At 43.2% G+C, this 12,500-nt stretch overlaps 1 protein-coding gene across 1 annotated transcript in view; it reads right to left on the bottom strand.

Annotated features, from left to right (window-relative positions):
• Positions 1-8,467: 8,467 nt before the first annotated feature.
• The window catches only part of pik3cb (phosphatidylinositol-4,5-bisphosphate 3-kinase, catalytic subunit beta), a 94,004-nt gene continuing 89,971 nt past the window's right edge, over positions 8,468-12,500 (bottom strand). The window contains exon 25 of the mRNA XM_063205903.1: positions 8,468-9,289. Within this exon, the coding sequence (XP_063061973.1) occupies positions 9,158-9,289 (132 nt within the window). The 3' untranslated portion in view covers positions 8,468-9,157. The remainder of the gene's footprint in view (positions 9,290-12,500) is intronic.

The following is a 12,500-nucleotide window of genomic DNA, read 5'->3' as shown; positions in this document are numbered from 1 at the left end:
AAATAATAAAGTAAATAAAACTGTAAAAAAGTAAATAAAATTGTAAATAAAAAAGTAAATAAAACCGAAACGTTTGTCCCTTGTCTGTCGGTTTTATTTACTTTTTTCGGCTTTGTTTAACCCTCAAGCGACCGGCCTGTTTTTGCGACTAATCTGACCAAGCGGGGTCATTTATGACCCCAAGGAGTTTATATAGAAATACCATCATATAAATTATTTTTGGGTTTCATTCAAATGTATTTACATCTTGCACATACTTGTCCCTCATCTAAAGAAAAAAAAAATGTGAATTTGAACATTTTATTGTTTTGCTAAAAATTAGTCAAACTTACATACGTATATGCTAAATATGATGTATGCCCTCATTTGCATATGTAAACATCAAAATACAAAAAACATCCAAAACATTTTTTTCTTCTCTCATCATCAGTAATCAACTGAGAAAGTTTCATGGTGATATCTATCATTTAATTTTTTCAGCCTATTCACTTGTAGTAGTCTTACCATAATAATACAGTATATTTATGCTAATTGTGGAAGTTGTTTTAAGTGAAACTTTGGGAAACCAAGCTAAATTCTATCCATTAGGCCCATAGATGATATTTCTGCAATAAAACTTTAGGTTTCTCAATATTTCTGTGTCCATGAAATCACAAGATCAGAGAATATGGTAATTTACATAGACAAAACCATGTCTCAAACATATAACCTTATGCACACTCAAATTTTTTCTGAAACATTTCTGGACATTGTAGCTGTGAAAAGGTGTCTTCCATATATATTAGAGCAAAGAAAGGATTCAACTGATGCTTCAGCCTTTGTATAGCCATATAATAAGCAAAATTCTAAAAACGCCATTGATTTCTACACTGATGACTTGTTTCCTCCCTCTTTATTCATCAGGATGACTTCCATTTCATATTCTCATCATGTGTCTAGGACCACTGTGCCATCATATCAACAAAAATGGAGCAATAACAGAAGAAATGCTATCTGGGTGCCCTCAAAATATGCTTCGTTGGCTATCGCAGGGGTGCCCTATTTATTTAGATAATATATTATATTTTAATACTATAAATGTTTATATTATGAATATTTTAGGTCTGCTGACCATGGCCTGCCCAAAGACACAAAATAGAAAAAACAGAGTTTGAAAATTACAACAACAATGGACATTATAATGTTGAGTATCTCATGGATCCTCTCGGGGTCATAAATGACCCCAGAGGTGTTTTGATTATAAATCCTATATAGATGGTCCAAATCTCACAAAAATCATTGACAACATGCACAACATATGTATTGACAAACTCCTAGAAGGACATGTTTTTCTGATGAAATATGCAGAAATGGTGTATGAAAATATGTGCCCGGGGTCATAAATGACCCCAGTCGGTCGCTTTAGGGTTAATACAGTTTTTGATTTTGCATTCAGCTCCAGTGTGCGACTCCTTTCTTCCTTTTCATTATACTGCTCTTGGAATTACGCACCGAGCGAAACGCTCAGGATAAGACATTGGCGCGGACGCCACCCCACCCTTACAATGGGCATATGGCATATACACATTACAAATCACATGGTACATAAGCCATAAGCCTATACACATTACATATCCTATGTTTAAAAACAAAAAGACAATTACAGACAAAGGTTTTAAGTTAAAGAATATGTTCTTAGAATCAAATACATTTCCATCCCTTTCGGTGCAATGGGTTTAGGTTATACAGTGCCGCCAAAAGTATTGGCACCCCTTCAATTCTGTCTGATATCACTCAATTTCTTCCAGAAAATGATTGCAATCACAAACGCTTTGTTATTAATATCTTCCATGCAATGAAAAAACACAAAAGAGAGTGAAAAAAAAGTCAAATGAATTATCATTTTACACAAAACTCCAAAAATGGTCTGGACAGAAGTATTGACACCCTCAGCCTAATACTTGGTAGCACAACCTTTAGACAAAATAACTGTGAACAAACAACTTCTGGTAACCATCAATGAGTTTCCTACAACGCTCTGCTGGAATTTTAGACCATCCTTCTTGAGATTTGAAGGGTGCCTTCTCCACACTGCCATTGTGAGATCTCTCCACAGGTTTTTTATGGGATTCAAGGCTGGACTCCTAAATTATGCTGCAAAATGTGTTGAGTTGTGTAGTTTTCAGACTTCATAATTCCATGCACACGGTCAAGCAGTCCAGTGCCAGAGGCAGCAAAGCAACCTCAGGGAATCTCTGCCATGTTTGACTGTAGGGGCCGTGTTCTTTTCTTTTTTGCTGTTAACTCAAATGAATACTTGCACTGTGCTGCTGTATGGGTAATCAGCTGACAGGAACTAAATTAACCGTTCCGGAAAAAATATTTTTTTGTTCTAACCGGTTCGGGAACGTCAATTTAATGGTGGAACACATAACTAGAAACAAAATAATTCCGTTTCTGTTCGAAACAAACCATTTGGAAAAAAATAACGGTTCAAAGCCCTGCTTAAAATACACTTAAAATGCAATACACTAGTATTATATTTCTAAAACTATATTTTAGCACATTACTTAAAAATACAAATACACTTAAAATACATTAAAGGGGTATGCCACTATTTTGGGGGCTTAATACAGTTAAAATCGTTGGCCAGGGTTTATAAAGGTGGCGACGGGTCTTATTTTTCATGTAAGCCGTTGTCTTGCTTTAAGACAAGTTAAAAGAGGGAGTATGTCGCCAAGCTAGTGAAAGTCAATGGATCCGTGTAGCATGCTCTTAAAGCAAGACACCGGCTTACATGCAAAATAAGACACTTTACCACCTTTATAAACCCTGGCCAACGATTTTAACTGTATTAAGCCCCCAAAATACTGGCACACCCCTTTATGGAGGAGGAGGATCGATCTTCTCCATGTCCGCCATTTTGAATGACCGGTCATAGACATCGATGGCTGCAAGACATACTGCACTTTGCTCAGACTTGTGAATATTAGTTTATTACTTAGTGAACACTGCTGAAAATATTAGATAGGTGAATATTAGTTTATTACTTAGTAAACACTGCTGGAAATATTAGATACGTGAATATTAGTTTATTACTCTGTAAAAAACATTTTAAAAAATTAGATGTCTGAATATCAGTTTAGTACTTAGTACAAATACATGAAAATGTGATATTGGACATTGTTTATATATGAAGAGTTCAGATGCAAAACCCCCTAACTCCACTTCTATATTTTAGGGAACCCTGTTGCTGGTTTGGTTTACATTCATGTACTTGATAATACATATTATATCAATTTATTTGTTTAGGGGGAAAGCCCCTTGAGATAGGATATCTCGTTTTCGAGGGGGTCCCCAGGACAGACAGTACAGTACAGAAACAAGAACAGATGCTAAAACAAAATACAGAAACAAAAACACAACACTGATCAGGACAACACTTTCACACATACAGTACTTTCACACAAAGTCTCCCCCACTCCCCCCCCAACGTCGTTACCCTAGAAAGAATAACAGTTGGTCAAAACATGGCAGTATTAAGCCTACACATTTACAAAGTGAATATTCGGTATGTAGCATCCAGTACAGTAGTACTCAGCACATCAGCATTAGACATAATCAGACACCTGATCATAATAATTATTCAAAAACATTGACATGTAGAGTTCTCCTGTAAGTAGGTAAAGATGGAGAATTTGAATGAGTGAAAGGAGGCTATGGATCTGATATGCCCCGGCAGACTATTCCAGTCGTAGGGCGCTCTAAATTTAAACGCCCGTCTACCAATCTCCTTTGTAATGTTTGGCACCGTGAACGTGGGGTGTTCAGTGAGCCGTAATCTATGGCCAGGTCTATGTGAGATTAGATAGACTTTAAGATATTGGGGAAAGTCAAGGTACACACATTTAAAGATGAACTGATACCAGTGAAACTGTCTTCTGGCTTTTGGTGATAGTACGTTCAGGGAGTCATACAGTACACAGTGATGGGTCCTAAACGGACATCTAAGAACAAATCTACACAAGTTATTATAGGCTACAGTTAAAGGTTTCAGATTTGAGTCTGAGGTGTTTTGATAAACAACATCAGCATAATCTAACAATGGGAATATTAGTGATTTAACGATTCTCAACCGTGTTGGTTGAGAGAAGCAGTTTATTGATCGATACAATAAACGTAGACAGTTATTAATCTTTTTAACAACAGTGATAATGTGATGCCTGTATGAGAGTTGTGAATCAAGCCATAGTCCTAAATATTTAAATTCTTCAACATAAACATATTTAAATTAAATAAATACAATAAAAATATATGCAATTTTGATAGATTTTTATTAAATAAAAATGTATCGTTAAATGTTTCTGAAAAGGCACTTTGGGGGGTTTTGCATCTGAACTCTTCATATGGTCTTGGATATGACCATGTGGTCAAGTTTTGTCAGAGGACGCGCTCAACGTCTTGGAAAAAATGAATGTCTTCGGGTGCGCGGTAAAAGGTATCAACTGAAAGAAGAAAAAATCCGCACTCACAAACTAAGTCTCATTATTTATTTATATTACCACCATGTCCAAAAAGCAAACGCGTTTCGGCTATCAAGCCTTCATCAGTGCGTGGATTTTTTTCTTCTTTCATATGAGACATTGGAAATGCTGAATGAAATGAAAATGAACCGACAATGATGAAATGAAAGAGGAATAGAAGAGTACGATCTTTCATGAAAGTAAAACAAATACAAACAACTGACACTCAGACGCGAGGTGTCTTTCCATGTACCTCCAGTAGGGGGCAGCCTTGCAACACACACACACACACACACACACACACACACACACACACACACACACACACACACACACACACACACACACACACACACACACACACACACACACACACACACACACAGTCCAACTCTGAGTGGATTCCAATATTCCTACCTTGCTCACTTGCCTCCTTGTGGTCTCGTGACGACGTCACTGACGACAGAATTACATTTCAATTAGGGTTGGAACTCGATTAAATTTTTTTATCGAATTAATTTGAAATGAATGAATCGAATTAATGGCATTTTAATCACATTTAAATATCTGACTTGTAAACAGCGAAGAGTATTTTTTTTCACATGGATTTTGAATAATGACAATAAATAAGCTTAATCTAAAAATATTGTTCATTTTTAAAAGAAGAGAGAACTCTTCTCAATTTCAGCAGGCTGTTCACCATGAGGCGAAATGCTGCCCTCCACACTGGTCTAATCCAGAACAATGTAGCTATATTATAGTGCAATTAAAATGAGTTTTTTTTTTTAAATCGCGTTAATTTTTGTACGATTAATTAATCAAAATTAATGCATTAATGTCCCAGCCCTAATTTCAATATCTCCCAAAAGCTCAATTCTAATGTCATTTTCTCATTTCCAATCGGGATGGTGAATGAAGAACATCATATTGGCCTAAACAAGTGCATCAACACCACAATATGAAAGCATCGCATCAACACATGTCCATTTCATTTTCCCATTTTCCAATCAGGATGGGGAATGAAGAACAGTCCCCCAAAAGCTGTTGTGGCTACAGCAGACTGACAGCGGGACAGTGGTGTAGTCTACTTTTGTATGGTGGGTATACTGTATATTTGAGATTTTTAGAAGTGGGTATACTGTATATATTTGTGCTATTCAAAACAATGGATCAATCAATTGTAAGTGGGTATACTGAAATCCCTGAAATTTAGAAGTGGGTATACTCCGCATACCCACGTTCTACGTAGACTACACCACTGCAGCGGGGAAACTTAATAGTCACTAAAACAGACAGACAGACAGACAGACAGATATACAGACAGACAGACACACTCAGAAAGAAATGAGTATTTCAAGATGTGTGTAGTCTGTTGGAGTGAAGGAACTTTAATGATCTTTATAAGAACAGCAGGTTTACAGAAGCTTTTAAACGAATGCACGCACGCATGCATGCACACACACACACTCAAGCACGCACGCACACAGACATACACACACACACACACACACACACACACACACACACACACACACACACACACACAATCACTAACATTAGGGTGATTAATCTCTTCACATAATCTCTTCATACTCTCTCTCTCTCTCGCTCTCTTTCAGAAACATACACACACATACTCTCACTCTCTCTCTCTCGCTCTCTTTCAGAAACATACACACACATACTCTCTCTCTCTCGCTCTCTTTCAGAAAACATACACACACATACTCTCTCTCTCTCTCTCTCTCTCTCTCTCTCAAGCACACACAGCCGGGCATTAAAAAGTTAAAAAGTGAGATCCATCATGTGCTTTAGGTCATCTGGGATCCACTGCTCATGCCTGATCCACTCTGGGATCGACTCCCCATGCCTGTCCAGGCCCACTGGGGATCATGCTGTTCCAAACACTCTGAGTGAGTTCCAATATGCGACCTTGCCTCCTCCACTTGTGCTTGTCTCCTCGTACCAGGAAGTAATATGTCGTGATGACATCACTGACAACAGCATTATATTTCAATATCTTCCAAAAGCTCAATTGTAAAGTCTTCTTCTCATTTGCAACTGGGATGGTGAATGAAAAACAGTCCCTCAAAAGTTGTTGTGGCTAGGCTGACAGCTGGGAAACTTTATCGTTTTCTCCACAGAGGAGGGGCCAGGAGGCGGGGCGAGGAGACAAGCACAAGTGGAGGAGGCAAGGTCGCATATTGTAACGCACTCTCTCACAAGGCACTGTGTCCATTCCGTTACACCAACTCCCATCCCCCTCCACAACGTCTTATAAGGCACGGACAACTCAGAAGGCTGCCTGTTCAAGTCCCCAGTAGTCACTTCACCACCAGTCCCCAGTACAGTAGTCACCACCAGCAGGCTGCCTGTTCAAGTCCCCAGTAGTCACCTCCACCCAGCTGCCTGTTCAAGTCCCCAGTAGTGACCTCCTGCAGGCTGCCTGTTCAAGTCCCCAGAAGTCACCAGCAGGCCGCATGTTCACAGTCCAGTCAGGAGTGACGTCCTCACAATGTTCCTGATGCACAGCCTCTCCAGTGTTCTACTAGATCCAGTGTTCTGCTAGGTCCAGTGTTCTGCCCAGCAGGCCTATTGGGTTCCATCAAGGTCCATCAGGTCCATTAGGTCCAGTGCTCTACTCGTCAGGCCTGATGCACAGTGCTCTACTAGTCAGGCCTGATGGAAAGCCACTCCAGTGTTCTGCTCACCAGGCCCACTAGAACCACTTAGTACACACCAGGCCCACTAGAACCACTTAGTACACACCAGGCCTATTGGGATCCACCAGGCCTGTTAGGGTCCATTAGGTCCAGTGTTCTACTGGCCAGGCCTGATGCAAAGCCATTCATTGGTGAATTCAGGTGAATCAGGCCACTTTGGGCCATTCACTTGCAAAAAAGTGACCCAATTTACCTGAATTCACCATACATACAGGCCCAGTGTTGTGCCCAGCAGGCCTGATGCACAGCTACTCCAGTGTTCTACTCGTCAGGCCTGATGCAGAGTGCTCTACTCGTCAGGCCTGATGCAGAGTGCTCTACTCGTCAGGCCTGATGCACAGCGCTCTACTAGTCAGGCCAGGTGCACAGTGTTCTACTCGTCAGGCCTGGTGCACAGTGCTCTGCTAGTCAGGCCTGGTGCATTAGGAGCTTTAAGGTCCATTAGAGTCCAGTGTTCTGCTCGTCATCAGGCCCAATTGGGTCCAGTGTGAAGGCACATCCGGCCCATCAGGTCCAGTGTGTGTGTAGTAAGGTGTGTGTGTGTGTGTGTGTGTAGTAAGGTGTGTGTGTGTGTGTGTGTGTGTGTGTGTGTGTGTGTGTGTGTGTGTGTGTGTGTCTTAGTAGTCTACAGTGTGATGCAAGTAATCAACTCTTCATGAAATTTCTTTCAGTCCTCATCACAGCTCTTCCCCTCTCCTCTCCTCTCCTCTCCTCCTCTCCTCTATCCATTTCTCATCTCTTCCTCTCTCCTCTCCTAGTCATCCCTTTCTCTTCTCTTCTCCTCTCCTCCTCTCTCCCCCTCTCCTCTTCTCTTCTCCTCTCCTGCCCATGCCTGCTCTCCTCTCCTCTCTTCTCCTCTCCTCTCTTCATCTCCTCCTCTCCTCTTCTCTTCTCCTCTCCTGCCCATGCCTGCTCTCCTCTCCTCTCTTCTCCTCTCCTCTCTTCATCTCCTCCTCTCCTCTTCTCTTCTCCTCTCCTGCCCATGCCTGCTCTCCTCTCCTCTCTTCTCCTCTCCTCTCTTCATCTCCTCCTCTCCTCTTCCCTCTTCTCCTCTCCTGCCCACGCCTGCTCTCCTCTCCTAGTCATCCCTTTCTCTTCTCTTCTCCTCTCCTCTCCTCTCCTCTCCTCTCCCCTCCTCTCCGCTCCTCTACCTCATCCCTCTCTCCTCTCATCTCCTATCCTCTCTCTATCAATACTCCAGTGTTTTAGAAACCACCCCCCCCCATGAAAAAAGCCCTCATCTGTCTGACTCCGCCCCCCTTTCCTTTGCCCGCCCGCACGTTCAGTGTCAACAAAACACAAGAAGCCAGAACAGGAAGTAGGCGTGGCCTATATCAGGAAGTAGGCGGGTCTTCTAAAAGCAGGAAGTAGGCGGGTCTTCTCAGGTACAGCTGCTCTCTACTCTAATTGGTTACTCTGGGCAGCTCAAGGCCTGATTGGTTCATCTCATGAAGAGTCCTTCAGGCCCAGCCCTCCGATAGGAATGTGTGTGTGTGTGTGTGTGTGTGTGTGTGTGTGTGTGTGTGTGTGTGTGTGTGTGTGTGTGTGTGTGTGTGTGTGTGTGTGTGTGTGTGTGTATCTGTGTCTATTAAGCGGCGTGGGCCAGGTGCTGTGTGTGTGTGTGTGTGTGTGTGTGTGTGTGTGTGTGTATGTGTGTGTGTGTGTATGTGTGTGTGTGTGTGTGTGTGTGTGTGTGTGTGTGTGTGTGTGTGTGTGTGTGTGTGTGTGTGTGTGCGTGTGTGTTTGTTTCTAGCGAGGTAGTGTGTTAGGAGTTGTATGTGAGGTGGTGTGTTATGCCTGGGCCAAGTGGTGTGTGTGGGTTGTAGTAAGACGTGTGTGTGTGTGTGTGTGTATTAGGATGCTTGAGCGTGTGTGTGTATAATGTGTGCAAGAGACGTGGGCCAAGTGTGTGTGTGTGCTATGATGTGTGTGTTATGATGCGTGTGCCAGGTGATGTGCCATCCAGTTGACTTTAGTGGTCCAGCTCTCCCTCAGCGCCTCATCAAACTTCTGACGGAACTGTTTCAAGGCCTCGTCTTCAGTCTTCCCCAGAGCCAAGGAGTCCTGCACACACAGACACGCACGCACGCACACACACACGCACGCACGCACACACACACACACACACACACACACACACACACACACACACACACACACACACACACACACACACACGTGCACACACACACACACGTGCACACACACACACACACACACACACACACACACACGTGCACACACACACACACGTGCACACACACACACACACACACACACACACACACACACACACACACACACACACACACACACACACACACACACACACACACACGCGCGCACACACGCGCACACACACACACAGTAATCATTAGAACTGTTTATCTATGTGCCTTTATTATTACAGGACAGTATGGCAGCAGACAGGAAATGATTGAGATGGGAAATGACCCCGGCCGGAGCCGAACCGGGGTCCCCGTGTGTGTGTGTGTGTGTGTGTGTGTGTGTGTGTGTGTGTGTGTGTGTGTGTGTGTGTGTGTGTGTGTGTGTGTGTGTGCGTGTGTGCGTGTGTGTGTGTGTGTGTGTGTGCGTGATTAAAATTGTTTTTTTTTTTCACAACCGTCCTGGAACCGTCCCGAAAATCATTGTGAACGTCCTAACGAATGCTCAAAATGCTCATATTTGTTTATGCCCACTATCTCTGTGACAATATTTTTGGATGGGGGGGGTTGTGGGTTCTCCCCCAAGAAAATTTGTGTTACTTAGATGCAATTTCATGCACTTTAATATATTTTCATCAACCAGGTGTCTATCTTAATGCGGTGCCGGACATCACACAAGGCACTGAAAAGACGGACGGTCCGTCCTGAAGACGAATCCTATATTGGTTACTGTGTTATATTGAAACATGGTTAAAGTAATGGGCTTATCACTGACTGGAGGTGTACTCCATGTCAGCAACTTGTTGGGTATTAAACCAAATCACCCACTAGTTTGGAAGGAAACAAAACACATTTCCTAGGCTTAATAACAAGTGTAGCCTAAGTTTGAATTACTTAAACAATATTGAGCCGCTCAGTTTGCAACATCCATCAAAAAAACATCTGACTTCAAGCTACCTGATGTTGTGACAGTACTCGTAGATGGGCATCTGACTTCAAGCTACCTGATGTTGTGACAGTACTCGCAGATGAGCAGAGTGCCTTCAAGCTACCTGATGTTGTGGCAGTACTCGTGGATGAGCATTTGACTTCAAGCCACCTGATGTTGTGACAGTACTCGTAGATGAGCATCTGACTTCAAGCTACCTGATGTTTTGACAGTACTCGTGGATGAGCATCTGACTTCAAGCTACCTGATGTTGTGACAGTACTCGTGGATGAGCATCTGACTTCAAGCTACCGGATGTTGTGACAGTACTCGTGGATGAGCATCTGACTTCAAGCTACCTGATGTTGTGACAGTACTCGTGGATGAGCATCTGACTTCAAGCTACCTGATGTTGTGACAGTACTCGTGGATGAGCATCTGACTTCAAGCTACCTGATGTTGTGACAGTACTCGTAGATGAGCATGTGACTTCAAGCTACCTGATGTTGTGACAGTACTCGCAGATGAGCATCTGACTTCAAGCTACCTGATGTTGTGACAGTACTCGCAGATGAGCAGAGTGCGCACTATCGCCAAAGTCTCCTCCCGTCACCAGGACCAAGGGAATGAACAGCGCAAGTCAGGCTACCAGGGCTTGACACTGGCATCTACCAACCAGCCAAATGCTGGTAAAACTTGGCTGTGGCTAGTAATGGTTTTAATGTCACAAGCCAATTTGGCAGGTAGCCAAATCAGCCATATCAGAATAGCCAGTATTTTGCACTTTTGCCCCTTGTGAATCAATTATTTTTATTTAAGTTCGTGAAAACGCTCAGTGAATCGTTTCTATTGGTGTGATTCATTTCCACGTAGAACGCTGTGCATCTTCTTGCTTTAGTCATCTTCACAGGATAGATGTTCAGCATAATGAGGAAGAAAAACAATACATCAAATTTGTGGCTAGTTGAATAGCGGAATGGCTAGTGACTTCGGAAAACCACTAGCAACAATGGCCAGCAAGCGAAAAAGTTAATATCAAGCCCTGCAGGCTACACATGATACATTTATAGACCCCACAAATGCATTTCTCCTCACAAAGATAGCGATTGATCATTTGTTAATATATATGCCAAGAGGGATTTAGCATTTCTAGGTTGCATAGCGCTGTTTTAAAGTTCGGCTATTTGATGATCCTCTCTCTCTCTCTCTCTCTCTCCCTCTCTCTCTCTCTCTCTCTCTCTCCCTCCCTCTCCTTCCCTCCTCCCCTCTCTCCTCTCCTCTCCCTCTCTCCCCCCCCTCTCCCTCTCTCCCTCTCTCTCTCTCCCCCTCTCCCTCTCTCCCTCTCCCTCTCTCTCCCTCTCTCCCTCTCCTCTCCCTCTCTCTCTCTCTCTCTCTCTCTCTCTCTCTCTCCCTCTCTCTCTCTCTCTCTCCCTCCGTCCGTCCCTCCCTCTCTCTCTCTCTCCCTCCCAGTGCCGATGCTGTCACAAGGGCAGGCACCCGACAGGCACACACCTCTCTCTCTCTCCCTCTTCCCATCTTCAAGCTGCCTTTCAAACTAAGAATGGTTCAATGATTAATAAAAAGCCTTTTGACCAGACATCCCCGAATGAACGACTATTACCGTAAATCCTCTAATTGTGGCCTGTATTCCATTACTGGCCGGGATTCTAATATTGGCCGGTCTCTCTGTCGGCGGAGGTAAATTGGGGCCGGTCTCTTGTACAGGCCGGGTCTAAAAATAGAATGATGATTGTTTCCCTCCGTTTACCGGATATCTCACGTTGTTCTCAAAATCCACAACTGTAGCCTAATCATTAAGCTGGATGACATTAGACCTAGTTCCTCACTCCGAAAAAGGACTCCTTTGCTACTATAAAACAAACGGTGCACGCGACAAAGACTAGTTATTAAATCAGCTGTGCGAGAGCGACCGCTTCGGTCAGCTTCTCTAGCTTTCCTGCAGACGCGTGGGTAACCTATAGCAACAACACGAGCCCAGAATACAGCCAGAGGCAGAGGGAGCGCGCCCATACAGAAAGATACTTTGCCTGGGTTGCAAAGTTGTGAGAGCCCTCGTCGTAAATGCATTTGGCGGTCAAACTTTTACTATGCGTTGCCAGTGGAGGAAAAATAGGGGGCACGCTACAGTATTAGACAATAATATGGCTACCTCGCTTAACCT

This window comes from Engraulis encrasicolus, chromosome 8 (genome assembly GCF_034702125.1).
Source record: "Engraulis encrasicolus isolate BLACKSEA-1 chromosome 8, IST_EnEncr_1.0, whole genome shotgun sequence".
In the NCBI taxonomy this organism is placed as follows: Eukaryota; Metazoa; Chordata; class Actinopteri; order Clupeiformes; family Engraulidae; genus Engraulis; species Engraulis encrasicolus.
The sequence above is the reverse complement of the archived record's forward strand: the minus strand, read 5'-3'. Positions and strand labels throughout refer to the sequence as shown.